The sequence below is a fragment of the Thermoascus crustaceus genome (genome assembly GCF_041956765.1).
Source record: "Thermoascus crustaceus strain CBS 181.67 unplaced genomic scaffold VTN00scaffold_6, whole genome shotgun sequence".
Classification (NCBI taxonomy): domain Eukaryota; kingdom Fungi; phylum Ascomycota; class Eurotiomycetes; order Eurotiales; family Thermoascaceae; genus Thermoascus; species Thermoascus crustaceus.
The window spans coordinates 1,761,797-1,785,257 of NW_027192532.1; the positions used below are offsets into that span (position 1 = coordinate 1,761,797).

The following is a 23,461-nucleotide window of genomic DNA, read 5'->3' on the forward strand; positions in this document are numbered from 1 at the left end:
GACCTTATCCTTGATTTCCTTTTCCCCTCTCTATGTCGCTACACCTAGCATTCCTTTGTTTCTTGCTCTTCTCATCAGCATCGCAACTCCAACTATGACAAGGTAGGTCAGCACGTAGTTGAAGCGTGCAGGCGCGCGGAACATTTCAGATAGAAATCTAGTAGACTGGTTCTATGATCCTTCGAAAATCATTCCTTGCTGACGCTGATTTTTTCGCCTTTCTGCACCAACTTCCAGTAGATTAACATCGGTATCTTATTGGGCTTTCTCATACTACAAGAAGTTCGATAGAGAGTACAGAAAAGACAATAGTGTTCAGACACGGCCCAGCAGTATCGAGCTAGAAGCATTATCATGATAGCTTCCAGTACTCATTCCAATATGTTGCTTACGCTCTGCTCTCTGTACCGAACTCTCCATCTTGAATTGAGCCTACGAATACGACCATTTGCTTCTGTAGATACCTTGCTAGTATACGGTCGTATCTCATAAAGCTAAAACATATACGCTACATCAAACATGAACAGTCCTCGTTATCTACAAGATTTCGCTATCATCCTTTCCGAGACCACTGGCCAAGGGGTGCAATAGAAAGGATTAGTGAATCAGGATGGGGCCATGATTTCACATCGCCTCTATTCCTGTGAATGCATGCGGGACATTATTATCACCATAATCCTTGTCTCCATCGAAGATGGTTTAATACGAACATTCTTTGCGAAGATATCTACTGTGACTAGATTTAAATCCAGTGAAAAATGTAAAAGAAACTCGAGGGGAAGTATGCTCGTCAAAAAGATCCAAAAATCCCTATGGAAAAACGAAGAATATAGAAATTGGCAACTTTTCCATTCCCAACCGTCTTCGTGAGTTAATACAAGCGATCCTGTATTAACTCGCAATTCCCAGTCATACAAGGTGCTGCTTCGATCAAGATGGGGAATTATGTGGTGAATTTCGAGAAAGTGACAGCGATTGCCAGCCTTTTACCATTATCTCCTACCTATATAACCCACTCAATTCCCAGTTCCTTCCTTCGCTCTTCCAACTTGCTTCCTTCGCCTCGTTCTGAATATACCTTCTTAGAATGCAACATAACTATGCTTTACCGTTATAAAGTATATATTACGAACGCCGCCAGCAACTTTTCATATGGTCTCTCTAAAAGATACCTGTTTGGCCCGCTTTCTTGCTTCCTGCATAAGGAAACTGAAAAGACTGGACATGGAATCTATAAAACAGCATGATTGTGAATTATGATAGGACCTTCACTGAGCACCGGAACTTCCCTGACCAAACCAGAGATGTCCTAAGACTCTCTTCACGGCCTATCCTGGGGTCAATCCATCTTAAAATAAATACTTCCTTTCAACACTCTGCATTATTGCAGCCAAGCTAATCACACTTCTTGTCTCTCAACAGATGAGACACCTAAGTGAGACACCACAATATCCCACTAAGTTCGCTAGATAGTTACTACAAATGTGATTCCATCTATGCTTGCCTTGATAGTTTAGTAGCATGTCCAGCTGTTAAGGCCTGAACTGAGTTGTCCAGATTTGGAGACCTTGGAGACCTGGTATTGCACCTGCATTCTGGTCTGTTTCTATTCTAATCCTTAATATTCTTCTTTCCAAAAAATTGTTAATCAACATTGTTTTAGAATTCCTCTATCTTCTTTTTTCCTTCTATATCTTGTTATATTTTGTTATCTCTAGTACTGTAACGGGGAGTTCTGCGGATCCGATGAGCAGTGGTTCGGACCGAGGATAAGGAGGCAAGCAAGGGATAAGGAGTCGGGGATGTGGGGGGGGGGGGATTTTTTTATCATTATCATCATGCTGACGGGTTTACTGTGGAGAATTGTTAATGAGGGTAGTACGAAAAGAATTCAATGTTGATTAAGCCTTTGATTTTCTTTCTATGATTTCCAAACGATCCTTTGCCTCCTAACCTCGTCCCTTTTGCCCTGCTCATTCCGGCTAGCCTCCCCTACGAAGAGGCTTGATTTGCCGTCCTTGTTCAGTACCTACAAACCTTCCTCATGCTTTTCATAGTCCAGAGCACTTCAATGAGATACCTCACAGCATTACTAAATGGACATTGAAGACATATTATTGTCAAAAAATGATTCAATCCTTCCAACATGCTACTAGTGTGGTTGCTGCTTCTTATTGTCTGGTGCCAATTCCAGTAATCACTATCATATGTTGGGGATAGTAAGACAATCCCCTGAGAATGGTAGCACCATTATAAATGCAACTTGACTATTATCATACTTGTGTGCAGAGCACACTACAATTAAATGTCAATTTGATACTTATGAACACACCTGTGCCAAGCATGCATACTACTACATGCAGAAACTTGTGAGTACTCTGATTATCTTCTCTTGCTCTCTACTCTTGGCCACAGAGATATCAACCAATACTCCCAGACAATTAGATATACATCCTAACTACTCCTGTCCTCAACAAATGTATATAACTAATTCCATTGTCCTTCTCTCTGCTTTCAGCTGCAAAATGCTAATCTTTGCAGACAAACACAATGAGTCTCTGCATCTTCATCAAGACAGGCACTCTGAGCGCCTGGAGAACTATTCAGTCCTCTACAAGAGTGCTCACAGTGGTCCTGAAGACCATAATGACAAGGCAGATAGAGCTCAGTGGGCTTCATATTCTCTGCAAAAGTAGAGAACTGCTGCCAAGCAACCTTCTCAGGTCATTCAAGTCACTGTGCTTGGGCCCAATTCCTTAGGCCAAAATTGAAATCCAGACGAGAGTGAGTTGTCTGCCTCAATAAGAATCCCTGCAAAATACTAATGCTAGCAAAAAGGACACAGATGAGAACAGGAGAGTCATTAGCTTCTGGTAGCAGTAAGTCGTTATACTAGGGCTGCAGCTGACATGCTCATGCTAACATATATATAGGAAGGGTGTGTTCGGCTGAGTTCTTTTTTGGGGCTTTATTTTTTTTTCTTTTTCTTTTTCTTTTTTTTATGTTTCCCACAGAGAACCAGATCAATGCTCCCAAGAATCAGCACAAAAGTTACAGCCTTTGTATATCTTGAGGAGTGGCCTGAAGGGCCTGTGCAGCCCATTCTTCAAGCTGACCAACATCGCCAGTGAGCCCTACTCAACAAATGTCACCAAGAGGACATAGCCACAAAGGATGGGAGCTACAAAGGTTGGGGCTGTGAATGAAAAGGGCAAACCAATTAAAGACCCCTATATTCGTCCATTTCTACTCCCAGAATACCACTTTGTCTGGAAGGAGGATTCAATCCTCGGCTGTTTTCAGGGAAAAAGTTGATCAATCTGCGAGCTCGGTCTTCGAAGCCCAGGCTTTTGGTAATAAGCAGTCTAACTGGAAGCCCCCAGTGCAGCTTATAATCCACCCCGATAAAACAATCCAGACAATACTTGTGAGATATATGTATGATTATTGTCTCTGTCATTTCTTCTGCTTTGCAACTACGCATACGACTGCATCTAGACTGGTAGTACTTCAAACTTCTTCTCTTTCCCTCTACTCTAAGGTGCAGACACACTGACCAACACAGAGACTCCACTATAAACAAAACCCCAACTAAAACCTTCCTGCTTGCAGATCAATGACTATTTCCATTGCCCTTCCTCTGCTCTTGGCTGCGGTGATGGTGACCTGTGCTGGGCATATTGGAAGAAATCAAGTTGAATATGATATACAAAGCCTCCAGAAGATTGCTTAATTGCTTGGTATATTAATAGTTCTTGTGTCTCAACGTATCAAGCGGTTGATGGGTCTTTCGAAAAGTTTTTTTATGATACAATACTACGAAGTCCAGCACCGGCAATGAGGGAAAGCTTGGGCCTGCGGCCTCACAGACCACTTTCAGAGAGACTGCTCATTGGCGGATATTCTTTACCAATTCTATTAGAGGATCATACCAGAGTCCACAAGATCAATTCTTGGCAAAAGAGAGCTAAGTTGTAGGTAATCAATTCCTTGCTTTGCCTCGACTCACAAGGGTCCTCCCCCAAAATGAGGGGTGTGTACATTGATTCTGTGGTAGATGATCCCTCTCTGCAAACCGACACAAGCAGGTAAGTGAGATCTTTATGGCCATTTGGATCAGTCTCTGACTTCTTTATTAGTACTAGTAACGTGCCACATCTTGTTCCAGCCCTCAAGGATAGTCCTTCAACCTTGCTCCTGAAGTTGATGGGATCTGTGATTGATCTCTGGTTCAACATGACCCCGAGACGCCCGATAACCACAAAGCATGGAGACCCAAGGATGCTCTTTTCGAACTCTGAGACAGACTGAAAGGCGGCTGCAACGAAGCACAGATCAACAAGGATGTTTCTCAGGAAATAAACAAAGCAACCAAGAAATCCCTCAGGGATGCTCGGAAAGAGAGTTGGTCAAGATTTGTGGACAACAATTTCGGGCTTCTGTTAGCTCCAGGAGACAGAAAATCCAAGCGTGTCGCCTCTGCGCAGCTTGAAGAAGAAATCACTCGAGCAAAGAAAAATAATGAGACGAGATTGGGATAAAATCCTCGGTATGGCGGCCGGTATTCAAAAAAAAATGACCGATACATGCGCCCTCGCCTGGCCTCTGGTCATGTTGATGGTAGAGATGTTCCTGAATGCCATTAGTATGGAGTCAGTGTCCATACAGAGCTGCATGAGTTCTGGACAACATACCAACACCATGAACTACTTTACATCTGCCAAAAACACCTGTCAGGCTTTAGTGACTACATTCAACTGTGAGTCAACGGGGCTGAATCTACATGACCAATGCTCCAGAATTGTGGTGATGGAACCAACCCTTAACATGAATAAATTCTTCCAATCAACCAGCCAAATACACCATCTCAGGCAAACCCAGAAACAACAGTAAGTGTGGCTGCTTTTCCAAGATCACACAATTAGCCAGTACTTGGAACACAACAATATGGTCAAGGCCCTTCCCCAAGTCACCACACAATGGAGAGCTCACTGTACCCCCCGAAATTGTGCATGACCCGTCTCTAGACGATTGAGAAACGTGCTGCTTTTGCGAGGGTATGAACCGTCTTCCATGCAGACGCGCGATTGGGCCTTTTGTGGAGACTGCCGGAAATCCAATGAGCGATATGGGCGAATACGCAAGAATCCCTACAGATTGATTGACACGGATGCTTAAATTGCTTATTTCGGAGGGGGAATCACTGATGTAAGTAACTACTAATTACCTGGCTACTGTCTTTGGCATCATTAGCAAAATCATATGATTATCTTCCAGGCTAGAATCACTCTTCTTCCGCTGACTAGGTACAGTAGGCTGCCATATCGTTCAGCATCCCCTGTTATCTACTGTCTTGGCGGATTGCTATTCTATAACTACATGACTTTGGAGCCACTGGAGGGTACCTGGACACTATGATAGGTCACAGGCCCTAGAAAAAGCCAGCCCTGATTGCAATATAGCAAAAGCAGCAAGCTAGGTGGCTTGAACAGGGGAGAGGGGTGCCAAAAGATATGGCAACCTAGTGTAGACTCATTTAGTCCCTTTCATGAAAGCTCTATCGACGGCTTGCCTTAGTAAGAAGTGATCTACAAAGGTAGACCGTAGATGGTATGATGTCTTGAAGCAGCTTCGTATTTGAACTTGGGTACTTTCAGCCCAGATGAGGGGCTCTAATGATCTGAATTTTTCGAGTATCAGATATTAGTTCTAGACGCCTGCAGTACAGCTGTCTCATTCTCCGTAACATTGTCATCGTCCACGGCAGTTATTTCGCCTACTGTCTCGTAGCTCCTCCAGAAAGTTCTGACAGATAAAGACATATTCGAAGTAACTTGGTGTACAGTCATAATGTAAACGGTTCAATATCGCATCGCGGTTTCTTAAGTGAGGTTCTGGGATCTCTTATTTTTGTTCCATGCTATTCAGATCTATGCTTCTAAGTGTTCACGTAGAGGTCACCCTGGCCGGCATGGTGTGTACATACATGACCTTCCAAAGTTAAGTAAACGTCACTCCGCATCAAGCTAGGAGGTATATATTATTCATTCGCCACTAGCCTAATAATGCCCCGACCTCCACCGTCTAGGATTCATCCTGGCAGCATGCTCGAGTTGCTGTCTCGCTCGCTCCTGCTGCTTCTGTCGCTGCTCCAACTCCCGCATCTCAACCTGCCAGCAGTTCCTGCATTTGGAGATATTAATGCCAGGGGCAACTGTTACGCCCCTCTTAAAGCGTTTACAGATCTGACATATAACGTAGTGCACGCCCTGTACTACGATGTGGGAACCGGGGAAGTAGCGAGCTGTGGCGCCGTTGCGGGGATTGATGCCACATTCCACGCAAAAGCGTCTGGCTGCGGTAAAATATAGGAACCTTCCTTTTATTTTTATTGCCGCCAGCATGTTATCAGCAAATTTGCTTGCCGGCCGCAGGCGGAGACAGTCACGGCACGCGTAGATACGCCTGTCCGTGCTGTAGATAGAATGTTCTGCTTTGAGAAGTTCGCCGTGATTCAGGGGGCGGATGAGGCTGTTGAACCGCCTGCATGTCATCTTGAGAAAGATAACATCTGGGAAATCAAGGTACTGGATGACATAGTCTTGAAGCTCAGTTGGCAAACCGAGTAGTGAAGCAGTGGCACCATGGTCAACGGTTCCATTTCATATAACAGTCGCAGCATTCAGTTCTTCAACGATTGTCCTGATAAGGCGACATTTGGTTTTGTGGAAGCGGGGTGAAGGCTAATATACCATTTGGCTGATATCCTACTGTTGCCTACCAGGCTGAACCTTTCATAACCATGACACCATGGGCTGCCTAGTTACTGGTCCATAATTGCCTGGGCTGGATGCAAAGAAACAATTGAACCAATATCAACTACGGTACTCACATACACGATATTGCCATCGGGTATGGTATGATATGACATCCCGACTTTTCTGACTATGTCTACGGAATGTCTTATGCTATCCCATTCTACTTGCAAAACATCGCTTCGTTCGTGAGGAGGTCCGCCTCGACCTAGGCCATCTCGCAGGCCATGTCACTGAGCGTCCAACTGGGAGGTATGTGATCCTCGCTATCCGCGTACCCGTCACTTTCAAGCTGCACCGCCCGCCTGGCGGCTTGCTCAGCTCGTCGTCTTGCTCTGTCCTCGCGGCACTGCTCTCTGTCTTGTCGAGCTTTGAAGCAACGATCGCATTCAACAAAGTCATCATATTGTGTATGCTTCCCCAAATCTCCTACAGGTGAAGCACAAAATGTACCGCATGCGGTGCACGAGAATCTGGGAGTCAAGGCTATATGGAGTACTACCCTCGGGCGGTTGAGGAGTTATCCCACATTCCATGCAAAAGCGCCTTCCCGCCTTACGCCCATATTTGCTCCTTTTCTTGATTAGCATTTTGTCTGCAAACTTTGATGGCGGCCGTAAGCGGAGACAGTAACGACATGCATGGAGCTTCCTTTCCATGCCATATATAGTACGTTCATCTTCAAGGAGTTCACGGTGGGTAAGAGGACGGATAAGATTGTTGAATCGGGTACACGTCATCTTCAAGTAGATGGTATCAGGCAAATCGAGAAATCGAATGATATGGTACTGGAGCTCCGTCGGCAGACCGAGTAGCGAAGCAGGTGGTGGAATTGTGGTCGAAGAATCCACTTCAGACATATCTGACAATGAAAGTAACGGTATAGTATGGCTCACTAGGTATAGGATGCGCGAGAGAGCTGCTGGAGTTCGGCCCCCGGGGCCTAGTGTTATCTAAGTAGAAACCAGGTAACTTAGCTACTAGGCCCCCCGGCCTCACTATAAACCGCCGTCATGATTCTACTCTTGGAAACTTCTGCTAGCTTCCTGATTCGGGACGCGGAGAAACATTAGGCCAAGATCACGTCTTTCGACCACCCTGGCACCACGGGAGCGCTCCGCCTCCGCGATGCCCCCGCAATTTCCTATGGTTAGCATATCTTTAAAAGTTGATGCTCGTAACATCTATGCCCGTGAAGATCTAACTATATATACTTTCATGACCAATATGTCATATACCATGATATCACTGCCTTTCCTCCATTCCGAAGCACCCAAAACGCCGCGCCATGTATACAAAAAGACAAAATATATACGAGAACCTTGCTTATTAAATGCAGACTTATATCACCAACCAAACTGCTCCACATGCAGATAGATACCCTGCGCGCCGGTTCCCTTGTGCACAGCACGCTCGTCGCTGAGCGAGACAACACTCCGTCGCGCGTCGTTAGCCAAACCACGCGGTCCACATACAACAACAGCGCTTTCACCTTCAGCTCGCTCGAGGACCTTACGAATGATGGTGCGCGGCTGAGGCCGGCCAGAGAAGATAGAGATATCAGACTTGGTGGTCAGCAACGAGGATGATGGTAGTGGATTGGCCTTTGGGACGTCTGGTGATGACGCTGCGGTGCCGGAGCAGGTACAATGCTTCGGGAGTGTGGAATTATCCTCGTCTTCAACCTCGACGGTGCAGCAGCATCCACCGCCAGGAAGGCAACGGCCGTCGATTTCACCGGCTGGAGGCTGTGGATTGGGGGAGTCAGATGTGGACCTGATCAAAATGGCATCCTTCTCGGCCTCCTGCTCAGCGATGTGCTTCTCAGCATTCTTGCCATCAGCATATGATGTTGGCTGGGAACCCCTGGGCTTTTCTTCCAGCTTCTCATCGCAAGTGACATAGACACTGAGCTCAATTTCTCTGCAGAAGTCTGGCTGTGCTTGCTGGCAGGCTTTCACGTCTTCCAGCACAGCCTGGAACTGGGCTTCGAACCAGCTTAGCTGAGCCCGGGACTTGACTACCCATACGAAGCGTATCCGTCTTGTCGCAGCGACACGGGCAGGTGTGAGGAAGGAAATCCTAGACGGCGCAGAGGATTGGAGACACTCCTGCTTCCACGCTTCAACAATATCTCTGAGAAGAGGCACGGTGAACGTGGTTCCCGTACCACCTGCAAGCAGCACGACGCTGTCAAATTGACGGAGAGAACGCATCTTCCCGTATGGACCTTCAACAAAAACCGTCTTTAGGCTGCTTGAACTAGCGCTCTGTGGGCTACCCAGCAGTTCATGGTGCTTTGAGGCATATCTGAAGAATCGCCTAGTGCCTCCTTTTTCCGCACGCACGAAAAATTCTAGCTTTTTATCGGACGGGAGGGAAGCAATTGTGAATGGATGGCTCTGCAAGGGTACGACCGAGTGGCAGGACAGAAATACGTGTTGGCCCGGCTGCCATCTGATGAGCGGGTTGTCGACCGTAATACGAGTGACATTTCCCGGCAAGGGCGTGAATGACGCCTTGTGCGCCAAGATGCCATTGCTCGAACTGCGCTCTTTCCGAAAGGGGTGAAAGAACGAGAAATTAGAATAGAGTAGCAGCACAGAGCGAGCTACCCGATCAAAAACGACGAAGCCGATCGGAATCCAGACCCAGACCTTAACTTCGTCTGGGGCATGCAGATAGACGGCGGCAAGGAATCCGGCAAACATCACTATATGCTGCACAACGAATATTTCGTAGTTCAAGCGGCGAACCGGGGCAAAAGACGCGAGGACAATGAAGGTGAGGATGCACCACGCGGCGAACCCGCTCTTGGTCAGGGGATCATTCTTGAGCTGGTACGTGATGTAGTCATATTGATCCCAATTACGGAACCAGAAACCCATATGGATGGTTGCCGTCAACCATAAGGTTCGGGAGATCCAGCGATGGAACCAATTGAGACGTTCATAGCCCAACCCGGTGAACAGCCCGATGATGTTCTGCTTCCCAGCAAGTAGGAAGACCAGAGGCAGCTGGGCAATGGCGACGAAACCGGTCCGGTAGCCCACATTCTCCCAACTCCATTGGTCGGTAGTGTCGAGCTTATAGAAGCAGAAAACGAGCACCACAACGAGATTGGCTAGGACTATCAGCACCGGGCCCAGAGGAGCAAGATGGAGGCTATAGCCGCGGATGCGCAACGGAGGGAGGCTGGCATAGGTGACCTCCCGCGACATGGCAGTTAGAGTGGCATACACACTAAAGAACAGAGACTTCGGTTTAGCTGGCGTGAGGGAGGTATCGCGCAGTCTGCTCCAAATCAGCCTTGAAGATCAGGATCTGACAGAAATTGAGACTCACCGCTGACGGGCAAGGAAGTGATTCAGGACGTTGACGACCGTTGCGGTGGCGATGGCAGCGCCCACCACAGCCCAGTACATCTGCTGGAGATAAAAGAGGCCGGGGACGCCATTGCCCATCGACATATCACCCATGGGCATGTCGCCCATGGACATACCTCCCATTGACATTGACATGGTGTCGACGAGGTATTGGAGACAAACAGTCTGAAACGAACACTCAGATACAACAGGACATGGTATCCTCCCTCAGTGTCGACAGAACAGGAAGGCGGAGTAGACTGGAATCCGGAATAGCAGTAGAAGATCTGCGCAGTAAGACCGTAGTGTACTCCAATTGGTCCTAGAGGAAGTAAACAACGATCACTGTCGATCAGTCATGTTCATGAGGGGGGGGGAGGGATGGAGAGTGAGAGGATCGGGGCAGGGTATAGCAGAATATGACTGAAAGGAAGTCTAGATGTCAGCGGCCTGACGAGAGCAGAGGAAAAGCTAAAGTATCCATGTCTATTTGGTATCTTAGTGTTACGGCTGCCATGTCCGGGCGCAGAGCGGGCTCCGCAGGCGACTGGCGGCGCTGATAGGCCGGCCCCGAGAAATCTGCTCAAGTGCGCCGGCGCCCCGCCAGAAAAATCACCTCAACGGTGGACATCGCGGGCGGGGCGTGCGCGTGCTCGTGGATGGGACCGGGATGCCTGATGAGGCTGGTACATATACGCTGTACTGGTGGAGGTATCCCTGCTCTCCATCCCCCGGTACACAGCTCCGGCTCTTCCACCTTCCTCCGTTCCTCAATTCCTCCGCTTCGACCTCGAGATCCCCTCGAATCTGCTTGCTCTTGACATAGTCTCTGCCTCCCCCAGATATCCCAGGGTGGGTTGCACGACGAAAGCGCAGTTGCTATAAAGGCAGTCAAGGAAGCGGCGGGGAGCAGTCAGACTCCAATTCCGGTGTCTTATACTGTCAGTACCGTACTCCAGGAAAGATATCCAACCCCGTTTGGCTGCAATTGAACGACTCGACACTGTGGAATCTATCTTTTCTTATTCTTTTTTGACCCGCTGAACGTCACTCTAACTGGGGAAGACTGAGAAGACCCCGAGCCACCATGGACATGAGCCATTCCCACTCTATGTCCGGTATGTCCGGGTCCTCGATGGCCATGGTATTTCATAACGATCAAAATACTCCGTTGTGGTCATCCGCCTGGACGCCATCTTCCGCGGGCCAGTATACTGGTACCTGCATCTTCCTCATCATCTTCGCCATTATCAACCGCTGTCTCGTTGCCGCCAAGTCCATTCTGGAGCAGCGCTGGCTCGCTGCGCATCTCGAACGCCGCTACGTCCTCGTCGCAGGCAAGACGCCCGAGGCCGGCCGCATCGACTCGGACCCGACAGCCAAGACGGCATCCCTGGTGACGGCCCAGGGAGTCGAGGAATCGGTCAAGGTGGTCCGCCGCAACGCGCAGGAAACGGTGCCCTGGCGGTTCAGCGTCGATCTCCCGCGGGCGCTGCTGTTCCTCTGCATCTCGGGCGTGTCATATCTCCTGTACGTTTCTCCATCCTATTCCCTTGCTTTGTAATCATTTGATCTGACTCTGAGTCAGCATGTTGGCCGTGATGACGATGAATGTGGGATACTTCTGCTCTGTCCTGGGGGGCACATTCCTGGGCGAGCTGGCCGTGGGGCGGTACAGCCAGTGGCTTGAGCACTGAGTTGATGCGTTACGACTGCAGCAGAGAAAAAAAATTCTTGATCTGACGTTTTCCTGCGATTATGGGGTCTATGTGGTGTTTTCTACGGGCGTTTGGAGTTGAGGACTGTGACACGGTCAAGCGCACGACACGGCGCTGATCAGGCATTGTGTATCATGATACGACTTGTACTCTTGGGATTCCGTTGCCATTGGGCGGGAGCTTGAAGCACAGCACGAACACCAATGTCATATGTATACCGATGAGGATTATGCGATTCCATGTTTAGGATCTTACTACCAACCTCAACATGTTTGACAACACAGCCACCTTGCACGTATACACCGCTGTGCTACTGTATGCAACTGTTACTGCATACTAGGTCTGGCTCAAGTAGATTTAGCCGATTCTTATGCAACTGTTCTCTGCATTCCGTCCACTTGCCGGCAAGGCCCAACGTCTGGAGTCCGTTCTAAGTCCAACCTTCTGCACGATGGCCGGTCCACGAGCTAAAGTGCTAGATCGCCCGCGGCCATGCAAGATGGCGGACCGGCATCGGAGTGACAGGGGCCTGATCCAATGAGGCCGTGTTTCTACGACGCATGTCTATCTGTTAAATTTTGTCTCGCGTGGCAGTCGTTAGGCTCAGACTCGCATGGTTGTCGTCTGGAGCCAATCTGTAGTCGGTCGGTAGTCTCTGTACTACTGTGTACCCTTCTCTGTAGGTACTCCGACGTCTCTGTATAACTAGTAGATAGATATGCGTCAGCCGATTGGAGCCGATGCCAAGCCGCGGTTCATCCGCTGCTCCGCCCAAGCTAAGATCCGACAGGAGCGGGAACATCGAGGTCAATATCAACCTCTCCAGTGCCGGTAGCTCGACAGACATCCGTGTCGCGCTGAGGTTTTACATCCTCATCCTTTTGCCAGACATCCTGTCTCACCCTCACCTAAGATGTATTTTTACCGTACGACCGGTGTGTCTGCCCGTATCCGATCGTTCCTCCGTCCGGTCATACCGCTCCACACGTGGATCCCCGCATCGGGCCAGATCCGGTAAGAGTGAGAAGAAATGAGCAGATTATCTCCTATCGACTTCCGCTCTCCGGCAACCGTTCTTGCAAGTGACAAAAGTTTGTGCGCCAGTGGCCACACCCGCGGATCTGCGATGCTGTGCAAGGGCTTCCATTCCCCCCTGCTTCTAGATCTCTTCCTTCCGATCTGTTGGTCGCTTCTCTCCTGCTGGAACTGCACGGGACAAGCCGGCAAGTCCATATTGGACCGTTGAACGGTCAGACAACGGCTGAACGCTTGAACATCATGATTCCGCTGCCTGAGGTCTTTTTCTTTTCTGTATCTGTTTTTCTTCCTTTCCTCCTTGCATGACAACCTTGGCTGCATTCTTCTACTACTGTTGACATTCAACGCAGATTTGCCTGCTGATCACTTCTCCACACGATCGAGATCTTCCACTTGGAAAGCTACATCGTCTCTCTCTGAGCAAATAATCTCACCACTGTGAAACCTCAATTGGGTCATTGTTCTTTCCAAACAAAACAAGCATCATCATGAAGCTCTCGTTCCTCTCCCTCACCGCTCTGGTTCCTTTCGCGGCCGCCCACTTCAAGCTCGACTACCCCCTGAGCCGCGGCTTCGATGAGGACACCATGCCCTCGTTCCCCTGCGGTGGCATGAGCCAGTCCTCCAAGCGGACGGTGCTGTCCCTGTCTGAGGATGCGATCCCGGTCGCCCTGACCATGGGCCACAGCCAGACGGCCGTCCAGGTGCTCCTGGGTCTCGGCAACGATCCGGGCGACAACTTCAACATCACCCTTGTCCCGACCTTCCGCCTCACTGGACTGGGTGCATTCTGTCTCCCGCACGTCTCTCTCGACGAGAAGACGCTCGGGGTTCCTCTTACGGACGGCATGAACGCGACTTTGCAGGTTGTGACCAACGGTGATCCCAACGGTGGACTCTATGCTGTATGTTGTTCCCTTGGACAAGATAGCCCCATCTGAATCTGCGTTCCTGACTAACATCTCCGCAGTGCGCGGACATCACCTTCTCCAAGACCGTCCAGAACGATAACCCCACCAACTGCAAGAACAACACTGGTATTAGCGCGACCCCATTCTCGGGCGCCGCAGCCGCCCGCAATGCCAACGAGTCTACCGCCGACGGCCAAGCCCAGAGCGGAGCGGGATCGTCCCCCAGCGGGTCCGGTGCGGCAGCGCCTACTTCGACTGGCGGAGCGGTGCCTCTGGAGACGGCTGCGTGGGGTATCGTTGGTGCGGCGATCATTGGCGGTCTCGCCGTGCTGTAGATGGATTGATGGGTCTTCTTCACACGTGATGTCCATAATGTGATTGTGGAGTGTAGACGAGTGACGAATCTTATTCGATTCTCTTCGACGACCATACATACGAGTGTTATGTAGTTAGGAATTTGTTCTGCGGTAGTTGGCCAGTAGCACTGCACTTGATACCAAAAGTGGGAAGTTGGAAATGAGAAAGGAAATTCACCATGTATCCCTGAGGGATTTTGGCGGATATCAAAAATAAACATGAGAACAAAATATGGCGGTAAGAAGTGGCAGTACAGCATAGGGGCTCGCGCCCAAGACATATACATGACCCAATTGGGTAATACACGAAAATGTTACACTAATTATTGGACACATCTAAGTGCAAGATACTTCTATATGTCCATTGTACGATAGTAAAATCCAGAAATACAATGGAACAATATCTCATTTATGACCTCGAGCGTCAAGTCGTGGAAGTAGATCAGGAACAGGACGTGGCAACCGCGGAACCTCGAAGGCGGTGAGAGCCCTCGCCACGCCGAGGTGGCAGAATCGCCCTCGTCTCGCTCTCCGCCCGCGGGGAAGATCGTCAAGTCCATTTATCTCCGTCTGCCCATCAATCCATCCATCATCGCCGTCGCTTTGGTTTGGTTTGCCTTGCTGTCGCTTTCGCTTGCTTTTTGCGGTGATTCCTCTTCGTCTCTTTTTTTACCTGTTGATACCCGCCACTCATCAACCTTCTTTTAATTGGAAATAGTTTTAACTGCTGAAGAAAGCAAGCCAACATGTCCGCCCGCGCGCCATACGTCGTCCCCGCGCTGAAGAAGCACACCGCGACGGTGATCATGGCCCATGGATTGGGTGATAGGTTCGTTTCCTTCCTTTTCTTCCCTCGTTTTGGCTTTACTGAGGACATTGGCTAATGATTTTTACAATAGTGGAGCAGGATGGTACGTTTGTCCAGTCTCCTCTTCCATTTAGCATGCGTCGATTGGATTTATGCGCTGTGGTAGATATTAGTTATCAAGGATGGGTGATTGACAATGTATATGCAGGATGTCCCTCGCGCAGAACTGGCGCCGGCGCGGCAAGTTCGATGAAGTCACGTTCATTTTCCCTAATGCGCCTATGATTCCGATCACAGTGAACTTTGGTATGAGCATGCCCGGCTGGTACGACATTGCGAAGCTCGGTCGCGATGTAAGTGCTCCTTTCCACTTCTCTGGCCACCAGGAAACTGGTCGAACGCTGCTAACAACACCAGGTCCAATATGAAGAATTCCTCCGCCACCAAGACGAACCGGGCATCCTCCGCTCGCGCGACTACTTCGCCAGCCTGATCAAGGACGAGATCAACAAGGGCATCAAGCCCTCCAGGATTGTGCTAGGTGGCTTCTCCCAGGGCGGTGCTATGTCCGTCTTCACGGGCCTCACGGGCAAAGAGAAGCTGGGCGGTGTCTTCGGCCTGTCGTGCTACCTGCTGCTGAGCGACCGCATCAAGAACTACATCCCCGAGGACTGGCCCAACAAGGACACGCCATTCTTCCTGGCACACGGTATGGATGACGATGTCGTCAAGTATGAGTTTGGGAAGCAGACGGCGCAGGCGTTGAAGGATATGGGGCTCGACGTGAGCTTCAATTCGTATCCGTATGTTGACTCCTTTCTTTCTTTCCTTCTTTCCCCTTTCGTTGTTTTTGAATGATGGCTAATGATCTTTCTAGTGGCCTCCCACACTCCGCCGACCCCGAGGAGATCCAGGACCTGGAGCGTTTCCTCGAGAAGATCCTCCCACCAGAGGGTGACGGCCAGACTGCTGCGGGCTTGTGACTCAATGATGGTAGCAGCAGCACAACAGGAGTGCAAATGGTGTATACGCTCGCTATCGGATTAGTCGTCCTCCTAGGGGCAATTTTGTTCTCGAAGCTACGAGGGCAGGATGCACGCGGAAAGCAGCAGTAGGTGGGACGTGATTCGGAGCAGGACGATACGTCTCAAGTGTTTATTACGTGGATGACCCCGTATATTCCCAGCTGAATGGATTTTAGGTGAAAGACGAGAAAAGAAGTGAGGTGCTTTCCGGTTTAGTTATTCTGCATATACCATAACATGATACGTCTGTATGTCAAATCAATTGGATACCTCTATTCGAGGCTAGTCCGGTTCTCTCTTCGAATGAATATATTCTTTTTGAGCATTTTGAATACAACGTATGCTTATATTTCTCGTTTCAGAGTATGGCACTACTTAATAGGCACCTGCTTCGCTATAGTACCTAACGTAGTACCTATCAGTCACTTAATTAGTCACCCTCCCAAGAAGACTTTTAAAACCTCCCCTACGCCCCCCATAAAGAAATTGGCATTCGGCTTTGACAGAGATCTTATCTATCTCCGATGCTGGATTTATAAAAATGGGAGATCCCGCCGATGGACGCTATGCAGGAGTGCGGTCGTTAAGGCTGACCCGTCCTAAAACTGCAAATTCAACAGATCTCAAACTGGGTTGGAAATACAGCTAAGTACATATAGCATGATCAACGATCATGATAATTATATTATAATCCATTAATATTAATTTTATTACTTTTCATTTATCTACTTAATTGGCTAATTCCCATGACTTTTAATATATCCAGATATCCAGAAGGAACCTTGCGACCACCTGGACTAGAATGCTCAAAGTAAATCGTCGACCACGTCGGTCAACATCAAACCATTAGATAATGTACAGTACAGTGATTCCACCATAAGTTCCCAGATATGATAGAAGCCTCTTCTCTCGACCGACCTGCCCATCCATAAGATGAATAGATTAAATAGAATTAAAAGAGAGAGCCACCCCGGCTCATCTCAATTAATTGTCTTTCTTCTCGCCATAACTCCGATCATCCTTACCCTCGACCTCCTTCACGAGCCGCTCCATCTCCCGCGCCTGCCGGTCCCACTCCTGCTTGCCCAGCTTCAGGTTGCGGTCGAACAGCTCGTCGTTGGGCTTGCGGTAGCTGCCGCCCAGGCGGTCCCAGAGCGTGGTGAACTGGCCGTAGTTGTAGTTGAAGTAGAGGTGGTGCATGGTGTGGCAGGCGGAGCCGTTGATGATGGGGGAGTTGGTTGTGTATTCGCCGTCGTCTGCATAATACAGATAACAATTAATATTTATTTTGATAGTTTTTATATGAGAGTTGGAGGCTGGTGCTTACGGATGAGAACAGTCCAAACCGTCACAAACGTAAACAGCGCAATATACGCCCCCTTCTGCAGGGGAAAGAGAAACGGGTAGATATGATACGGCACGCTCTGACTCCACCCGTCCACGGGGTGAAACGCGTAGCTCGCATACGGCGTCGGCACGATCCACTTGTGATGCGGCTTGTGCAGCCGCTTGTAGATGAGCGGGTGGTGCAGGCCGCGATGGATCCAGTAGATGCAGCAGTCGGTGAAGGCGATGAAGAACGGGTACTGCAGGTACGTGTACCACGTGCCGTAGGGCGACTCGTCGAGGGAGTCGTAGAGTTTCGTGTAGCCGCGCACCTCGGCGACGAAGAAGGGCGTGGTCAGCGCCGCCATGACGGGGATGGCGGCCAACGCCTGTTTGATTTCTTGGCGGATCTGGTTGCGGAGGAATTTTGGATGGTTCATCTGGGCGTGGTCGAAGACGAAGTAGTAGGAGATGGTGGAGCTGAAGGTGTAGAGGAAGACGGCGAAGAACCTGTCATTTTTTTTTTCGTTAGTATGTATGTATATCGCATAGATATTCCAAATCATGGAATTCTGAAGATTTACCAGCTGATGGCAAACAAACTGATCGTCTGTCTGCGAATATCATCACGCGACCAGCTGCTCAGCGCGGCCCACTTCGACGGCGGCAGGTCGATGTAGCGCCCGACATTCTGGTTGTACTGGGAGAGCAGCGCTCCATCATCGACGATGGGCTTTTTCGCTAAGGTCTCCGCCGAGATGGGAAGGAGGGCGGCATAGACGTGATCGAAGACGAGCGTATCCAGCACGTCCAGGACGATATCCATGTTGGATTCTTCTGCGTCCTGCAGGGTCCTTTAGGATCGGGTGATATTGACAGGGCTGAGGAAGAGTTGTTTGTGACAACACTCCCAAATTAATATCATTGAAGAAAGAAAAGGGGGCGGGGTGCTGAGTCAGGATGCTTGTCTTAACTAACTATCCGGGATGTCCATATTCCAATGGATCTGCCTGATCTGGGGATCGCGTGGAGACGGATGCTCGACATCCGAGTGGAATGAGGAATGGCCAACTATAAGTTAATAGTAACCTGACTTGCGTAGCATGGATCATGCATTCCGGGGTAGAAACTCAGATCTCCTTCCAAAACAGGTGTTTCAAGTTCCATGCGCTTTTGACAGATAGGTGCTACATAATAAACATCACCGCTCAAAACATTGTAGATTTGATATCGAGAATGCCTAAGATCTTGTCACAAAGCAGTAAACTGTTTACGCAACAAGGACCACCCTGGATCTCGGACAGCATCCGCAGGGACGAGCGCAGACCAATTGGAATAATCTCTTAACTAGTCAATCTACCCCATATGCAGGCGCAGGACTCCACGACTCGGATATAAACTGCCGAGTTGACGAGTCGGCAGAGATCATATCTCCGAAGACCGAAAGAAACAAAAGGGGATATGTCTTCATTGTTACTAAAAAAAGAAAAGAAAAGGATGAAAAATAATCACATTATATAGAAAAGAATTAACCTAAAACAAACGCTTCCACAGATACTGAATAGTACCTGTAAATGCCTAGGTAAACAGGCAAAAGATAAACGCGTCAGGTGCCCCGGCGGGCGGTGAAGCGCGGAGTCAGTTGACATGACGTATGTATCAGGCCGACCCGACCTCTCCCGCTCGAGCTGCCCTGAGTCAAGATCAACAACCCTCATCTTCAGGAGGACGTCCTCATCCGAATACCACCCAATCAATCAGTCAATCAATCCGACAGTTAGCCAATTAACCAGACAAAAGTCGCAACCATGTTTCGCATGGTAAGCAATCCCTCTCCCCCTCCATAACCCCACTTTCCCCTTCCTTCACCGACCCCTCCTAACCCGCGATACAATCAATCATCCATCGCACAAACCACCCCACCACCATGATATCAATCAATCAATCGAATTGAATTGAACTAACTAACTAACCAACCTCAACCAGCCCAAACCCCTCGACGTAATCACCCTCTTCCACAAACCCTCCCTCCCCGCATCCACCCACGCCCTCAACATCCTCAAACAAGCCTCCGCCACCGCAGCCTCCACGACGACCGAAGACCAGGCCTCGGACAACACGATCCAGGCGCTGAAATCGCGGGGCGAGTTCCAGCTCGATGTGACCGAGATGCCCCCGACGCCCGACCAGCTGAAGAGCATCCTGGACTACGCGAACGCGACGGGGGCGCGGAAGACGGAGCCCGGGGAGGTGATTCGGGGGGCGAGGAACGCGGCGGATGCACTGAGGAGGTTGAGGGAGGAAGGGGAGGGGGTGTTCGTTAGGCCTGTGGTGAGTTTCGCTTTTTTCTTTTCTTTGCTTTCCTTCTTTCTTGGTGTTTGCGACTTTATTTTCTATGGATGGTCTAGCTAACTGCTACATGCAGGTCGTCGACTGGTCCAACGGCAAAGCGGTCATCGGCGATAACGAGTCGGAGATCCTCAAGATGGTCCGCCAGGACTCTGTGGTGGATTAATCTGTCTCGCACCCATCTCATCCGTCTCGTTCTACTCCCCACAACGCGGGCTGCTGCTCAATGATATCCATAGATATGATCTGTTTAATGAAAAAAACAAAACTCCTCTCTAAAAGCCACTCATGACTTTCTTCTGAAGGTGTCCGGGGTCGTCGATGGCGTCTACTGGCGTGATATGATAAATCATTCTAATACTACGATAGTTCTTGGATGGCTAGTTGCCGTTTTCGTTTCAATTAATATTTCGTCGTAATCGTACAAATGCAGTGTGATCAGAGAAGAAGGATGATATTCTAACGCTCTTGGAACCACGAATCAGAAACCCATAAAAGCCTCCAGCCCAGAACCACCGCACAGAAGGACCATAACGCGCTCCAACACTAACAGATACGCCACTAGGAAAGGATGAGAAGATGAGACACCAGGATCATTACGAAAGCTGTACTCGGCATAACACAGAACAGAAGGTGTAAGGCCAGAATGGAAGAGAGAAGTGTCGTCGCGCTAAATCGAGAACCAGCTCGTTGTCGGACGGAAGAAGTAAATGTAGTCATCGCGAGAACCGACAGCACTAAGTTCGTTTAGAAGATAGTGCCGAAAGATCCATCCGTTGGAATCGGTTTCCTAGGACTAGCTCGTCCCTCTGACTCAACAGCAGGCTTGCGGTGTCTATACCAAGTCAGGAAACCGTTACCATACTAAAAATTAGAGGGGGCACCATACCGGAAGGTGAAGCCGACAAACAAGGATTTGCTCATCTTCTCATCCCTCTCCGCCATCTCCTCAAGCGCTCTCTGCTTGTCGTGGACCTCTTTGTACTTGGCCATGTCAGCCTCGTTGCTGAAATCGTCAAAGTAGCCGGCATCCGTCTCCGAGTCCAGATCTGGAACAAAAGGAGCCTTCTGCTCGCGCAGTCGGTTGAAGTCGACCTCAGCAAAGTATTCATGCTCCTGGATTTCGCGGATGTTCTTGAAACGCTGCTCCTTCGCGGCCACAAGCCGCGTAATGAGATCCCATGTTCGCCGCGAGAGGAAGTAGTTTGGATCTTCGTACTGTGGCTTCCTAAGGACCTTCTGCCAGCGCTTCAGATTCTGCCAGGTTTCATCGACAGTTGCTCCGGCAAAAGGAGGATAACCGGCAAGCGCCTCAAAGAGCATGCATCCCAAGCTCCAGTAGTCCACAGTAAAGTCGTATTCCTGACCCTTCAACACTTCTGGGGCCATGTAATCGGGGGAGCCGACGATCGACTTGGCATAGTTGACTTCGCGCTCTCTCAGCGTGCGATAACCCTCGCGTCTCTCAGCAGCAGTCCGTTGTTCCATTGGCCGACCGAATGGCACACTCGTGTTCCCAACTTCCTCAAGCTTGACGCGCATCGACTCGATCTTACCCGGGTTCAGCATTCCCGCTGCCAAACCGAAATCGGTCAATTTGACGTGTCCGCTGGAATCGATTAAGAAGTTCTCAGGCTTCAAGTCACGGTGAATGTAGCCCAGGACGTGGAGCGCATCAACGCAGCAGAACATCTCAGCGATATAGAACCGGGCGTGACGGTTGTGCAAGACCCCAGTGTTGTTGAGCAGCGTGCGGAAATCACCTCCAGGAACGTACTCCATCGCCAGATAGATCTGTTCCTCGTCCTGGAACGCATACAGCAGCTTCACCAGCCATTCGCTCTTGGCAGCGGTCAGGATGTCTCTCTCCGTCAAGATGTGCCTGATCTCGTCCAGTTTGAAGAGCAGCTTCTTGCTCATGACCTTCAGAGCGCATACCTCGCGCGTGTCCTTCTTCTGTGCCAGGTACACCTGTCCGTATCCACCCTGTCCAACCTGGGTGAGGATCTGGAAGTCACCCTGACGCAGTCTGGTGCGGCGTTTACGCAGGTGTGCACGCTCGCGGCCGAGATACCTATTCAACGCAGGCTGATATTCTTCGATCGGGGTCGCGGGAGGGGGCGGATAGGCGGCCTTGAACTGGGCCTGACGGTTCTGGCGGTTGTGGACATAGCTGAGCAGGTCAAAGTAATAATCGAGGAAGTCTAGGCACTGTCAGCGGACAAAACTACAGTTATCTCACAGAGAAAACGAAGAGTCGTACAGAGCTGCGTGACGTTGGCCAAGCGCTTGACTTTCGGCGATTGGAGCTTCTCCAGCTCTTCCGCGGTCAAACCACGGATCTGAGTCTGGGTCCTCCGCACGCTATCGCCCTCGCGCTGCTGATAGGCTTCGTGCCGCGAGATGGCGGCCGCGTTGGGGTTCAGACCCAGATCTTTCGTCGTGCGGATGGCGCTCGGGGGCGTGTTTTCCTTATTCGACTTCCGCGTCGGGCTGTGGGCAGGGGGGGACCGGATGACGCTCTCGTTGAAGTTGGGCACGTCCTCGGTGACGGGGAGGGTATTCTTGCCGGGAGACAAGACGGGGGCATTACTGAGGCCAGATTTCGTCGGTGATGACGGGGCCAGCCTCATGGCCTTCTCGAAGACGTTGGGAAGGTCGAGGGCGCCTGGAGGCATCCTGTTCTTGCTCGGGCTGCCCTGAGGTGTCTGAGCGGGGCTCGTAAAGCCATGTTCGGTGGGGGTGTCAGGACGGTCGAAGCCATCGTGTCCAGACCGCGTATGGAGGAGAGGAGGTGGATTCGGGAGCCTCAGCCCGTGCTTTTGGGCGGGTTCGGGAGGCATGGTGACCGTCATCTTGCGGGAGGTCGATGTTCGTGCAGGCCGGGATGTCAGTCTGATCTGGACCCTGGATCAAGGGCGAACGAAGCGCGGAGCTGCTGCTCCGGACCGAACGCAACGGGGCTCTTGTCTTGGGCGCTGATCCACAGCCGATGTGCCAGTGATGAACCGAGGCGTGCTCCGCGCCAGAGAGATCTCAAGTCATCCGGAACCAAAAGACAGACGGGAAGCGCCCGTTATTAATATTTCGCTGGAGATGAAATGCAGCGCATCCTGTCCCGCCTCGTCACATCCAGTGAGCGCTGCCCGCCGCCTCAGCCCCTGGGCAGCCGCTGTGTTGCCCCGGTAACGCTAGCATCCCTTGTTTCATCCTCAGCCCTGCGCCGCGATCGATGAGATCTGGCTGTGGAGAGCTCGCTGGAGTTTATCTAGGAACTATTGTCTGCCGATCTTGTTATTGGATCTTACTCGTTAATCTCTGCTTACCCTTACTGAGCCCGCTGGTGCGGTGCAGCACATCGGTAGTCTACAGATAAAAGATGTGCCCTGCCGTTGCAATGATACTAGCAGTTGAAGAATGCGTCAATCGTCTTCGGAGAATATCTTCCAGCCTCTTAACCAGTTATGTCAGGCATTTTTCCACTCCCCACAGTAAGCACCTAGTCCTGTCCAAAATGTTTCAGACTCCTGCCCACTTCTGGTCTGGACTTCGAGCCCAATCAAGCATGTAGCGGTGGTACCCAAGGGCAGCGATTGGGCGTTAAATTTGGATTCCCCAACGGTCACACTGCATCAGAACCTAACCTATCTTGACATTGTCATACTATAGCTCTAGTCGAGACCGTCAACGTTGGATGCGTGTGCGAAATATCCCACCTGAGCGCCATGACACCTTGTAGACACTGAAATA

At 50.1% G+C, this 23,461-nt stretch overlaps 7 protein-coding genes across 7 annotated transcripts; 4 read left to right on the forward strand and 3 right to left on the reverse strand.

Moving 5' to 3' along the window:
- Window positions 1-8,161: 8,161 nt before the first annotated feature.
- VTN00DRAFT_8925 (uncharacterized protein) lies at window positions 8,162-10,315 on the reverse strand (the record flags this gene model as incomplete). The annotated part of the gene is made up of 2 exons (XM_069435828.1): window positions 8,162-10,109; window positions 10,161-10,315. 2 exons carry the CDS (start codon window positions 10,313-10,315, stop codon window positions 8,162-8,164), a joined length of 2,103 nt encoding a protein of 700 aa, XP_069285735.1.
- A 952-nt stretch (window positions 10,316-11,267) lies between these two features.
- On the forward strand, window positions 11,268-11,877 carry VTN00DRAFT_8926 (uncharacterized protein; the record flags this gene model as incomplete). The annotated part of the gene is made up of 2 exons (XM_069435829.1): window positions 11,268-11,710; window positions 11,769-11,877. The coding sequence occupies 2 exons, from the start codon at window positions 11,268-11,270 to the stop codon at window positions 11,875-11,877; spliced, it is 552 nt and encodes a 183-aa protein (XP_069285736.1).
- A 1,547-nt stretch (window positions 11,878-13,424) lies between these two features.
- VTN00DRAFT_8927 (uncharacterized protein) lies at window positions 13,425-14,182 on the forward strand (the record flags this gene model as incomplete). Its single annotated transcript, XM_069435830.1, has 2 exons — window positions 13,425-13,841; window positions 13,907-14,182. 2 exons carry the CDS (start codon window positions 13,425-13,427, stop codon window positions 14,180-14,182), a joined length of 693 nt encoding a protein of 230 aa, XP_069285737.1.
- Window positions 14,183-14,949: 767 nt separating this feature from the next.
- On the forward strand, window positions 14,950-15,994 carry VTN00DRAFT_8928 (uncharacterized protein; the record flags this gene model as incomplete). The annotated part of the gene is made up of 5 exons (XM_069435831.1): window positions 14,950-15,032; window positions 15,103-15,114; window positions 15,220-15,364; window positions 15,429-15,814; window positions 15,889-15,994. 5 exons carry the CDS (start codon window positions 14,950-14,952, stop codon window positions 15,992-15,994), a joined length of 732 nt encoding a protein of 243 aa, XP_069285738.1.
- A 1,026-nt stretch (window positions 15,995-17,020) lies between these two features.
- VTN00DRAFT_8929 (uncharacterized protein) lies at window positions 17,021-18,188 on the reverse strand (the record flags this gene model as incomplete). Its single annotated transcript, XM_069435832.1, has 3 exons — window positions 17,021-17,292; window positions 17,364-17,872; window positions 17,947-18,188. The coding sequence occupies 3 exons, from the start codon at window positions 18,186-18,188 to the stop codon at window positions 17,021-17,023; spliced, it is 1,023 nt and encodes a 340-aa protein (XP_069285739.1).
- Window positions 18,189-19,170: 982 nt separating this feature from the next.
- Window positions 19,171-19,877, forward strand: VTN00DRAFT_8930 (uncharacterized protein; the record flags this gene model as incomplete). The annotated part of the gene is made up of 3 exons (XM_069435834.1): window positions 19,171-19,182; window positions 19,349-19,693; window positions 19,788-19,877. 3 exons carry the CDS (start codon window positions 19,171-19,173, stop codon window positions 19,875-19,877), a joined length of 447 nt encoding a protein of 148 aa, XP_069285740.1.
- A 581-nt stretch (window positions 19,878-20,458) lies between these two features.
- Window positions 20,459-22,554, reverse strand: VTN00DRAFT_8931 (uncharacterized protein; the record flags this gene model as incomplete). The annotated part of the gene is made up of 3 exons (XM_069435835.1): window positions 20,459-20,546; window positions 20,601-21,915; window positions 21,975-22,554. 3 exons carry the CDS (start codon window positions 22,552-22,554, stop codon window positions 20,459-20,461), a joined length of 1,983 nt encoding a protein of 660 aa, XP_069285741.1.
- Between the last annotated feature and the right edge of the window lie 907 nt (window positions 22,555-23,461).